This window comes from Aplysia californica, unplaced genomic scaffold (assembly GCF_000002075.1).
Source record: "Aplysia californica isolate F4 #8 unplaced genomic scaffold, AplCal3.0 scaffold00228, whole genome shotgun sequence".
Taxonomy (NCBI): domain Eukaryota; kingdom Metazoa; phylum Mollusca; class Gastropoda; order Aplysiida; family Aplysiidae; genus Aplysia; species Aplysia californica.
Genome location: NW_004797498.1, coordinates 706,628 through 708,263, shown reverse-complemented (window position 1 = coordinate 708,263; position 1,636 = coordinate 706,628). Strand labels below are relative to the sequence as shown.

At 45.8% G+C, this 1,636-nt stretch overlaps 1 protein-coding gene across 1 annotated transcript in view; it reads right to left on the bottom strand.

Annotated features, from left to right (window-relative positions):
* The window catches only part of LOC101858276 (mucolipin-3), a gene marked incomplete in the record, with an annotated part of 73,219 nt that overhangs the window by 31,374 nt on the left and 40,209 nt on the right, over positions 1-1,636 (bottom strand). The window contains 1 exon segment of the mRNA XM_005099872.3: positions 512-683. Coding sequence (XP_005099929.2) covers positions 512-683 — 172 coding nt within the window.

Below are 1,636 nucleotides of genomic sequence, written 5' to 3'. Positions count from 1 at the left end.
CCTATAAGTGCCGAAGATTAGAGGTGTTACAAGAGAGTAACAAACAGATAAAAGAAGGAGGGGAGATAGAGATGAAATATTTTATTTATAGGAAAGAAGGAGCAAACCACGCCAGAGCACCCGCCAACCATCCACTCACCGATCAATCAAACCATTCACCAGAGCTATACCCCATCAATCAAACCACTCACCAGAGCCATCCCCCATCAATCAAACCACTCACCAGAGCTATCCCCCATCAATCAAACCACTCACCAGAGCTATCACCCATCAATCAAACCACTCACCAGAGCTATCCCCCATCAATCAAAACACTCACCAGAGCTATCACCCATCAATCAAACCACTCACCAGAGCTATCCCCCATCAATCAAACCACTCACCAGAGCTATCCCCAATCAATCAAACCACTCACCAGAGCTATCACCCATCAATCAAACCATTCACCAGAGTTATCACCCATCAATCAAACCACTCACCTGAGCTTGTACTCATCAATCAAACCACTCACCTGAGTAGTGAGCATTAGAACCTTGATAATCTGTAGCGTCAGTTTCCATGGAAACCCGTGGAAGTGTTTGAGCTTGGTGATTGGGTCCAGGAAGTACAGCCTGTTGCGCTTGCGCAGTTCGTCGACCATGGCGGGTGTGTAGTAGGATTTCTGCCTACTCAGGCGGCGTGGTCTGGATAGTTAAGTGTTAGTCTTGGTAAGAGTTTGAGTAATGAAACAGGTGAAATGGTATAGCTTTAACACCTATAGCGGCCCTTCTCGGGAATTGTGGTCCGTGAAGAAAACACAAGAAACGGAAGTGGAAACAGCTGATTAAAAAATAACTTGTAGTATGGTCTTGTAATGGATATAATGCTCGATGTGCCGGCCGTCGGCACTCGGATGTTAATTTCCCTTTTGAGTCATTTTGATTTCTTGTCTTCACTAAAATTTCATCTCAGTTTCAGTTCAAGACCATGCTACAAATACAAGATATTGCTTCTACCTCATATTCTGTTTACATCACGGACCACAATTCCCAAGGAGTGCCCCCATATCAAAACTATGAGGATATTTTAGACCTCTGAATTTTTTGGGTTTTGTTTTGGCTTTCTTTCCCTTGGTAAGTGTTTTAAGGCGCTCGCAACTGCATGGTCATATGAGCGTGCAGGACACATTAAACTTTTTCAGTTAGAAGAAAATTTAGAATTTTTCCCGGTGGAGGCCGAGGCCTACCCTTATCGATTTTAGACCATCAAGGGATCTCTAACGTGCGCAACTTGCACACTAGTACTCCGAGATTTTTCGCCCTTGACCGAGAATGCTAGGTGTACATCTTTCCTACCAGAAGATCAGGGGTGTGGCAGAAAGACAGCAGTAAGAAGGAGCCAAGGAGTAGAAGTAGAAAGGCTGCAGAAAGAGTCAGGAGCCCAGAGGAGGGGGCAAAGGAGGGGAGGGGGTGTGGGGCAGAAGGAAGAGTTGGAAGCAGACGACAGAACATTGCTAGAGAGCAGGAAAGGAGGTGAAAAGAGACAATTTTAGAGAGAAAAAAATTTCGGTTGCTACCCGGATTCGAACCCGAGACCTTTGAAAGAGAGACCAACACCTTAACCTCTAGGCCAACCGCCTGACCGCTGCACCCGCCGG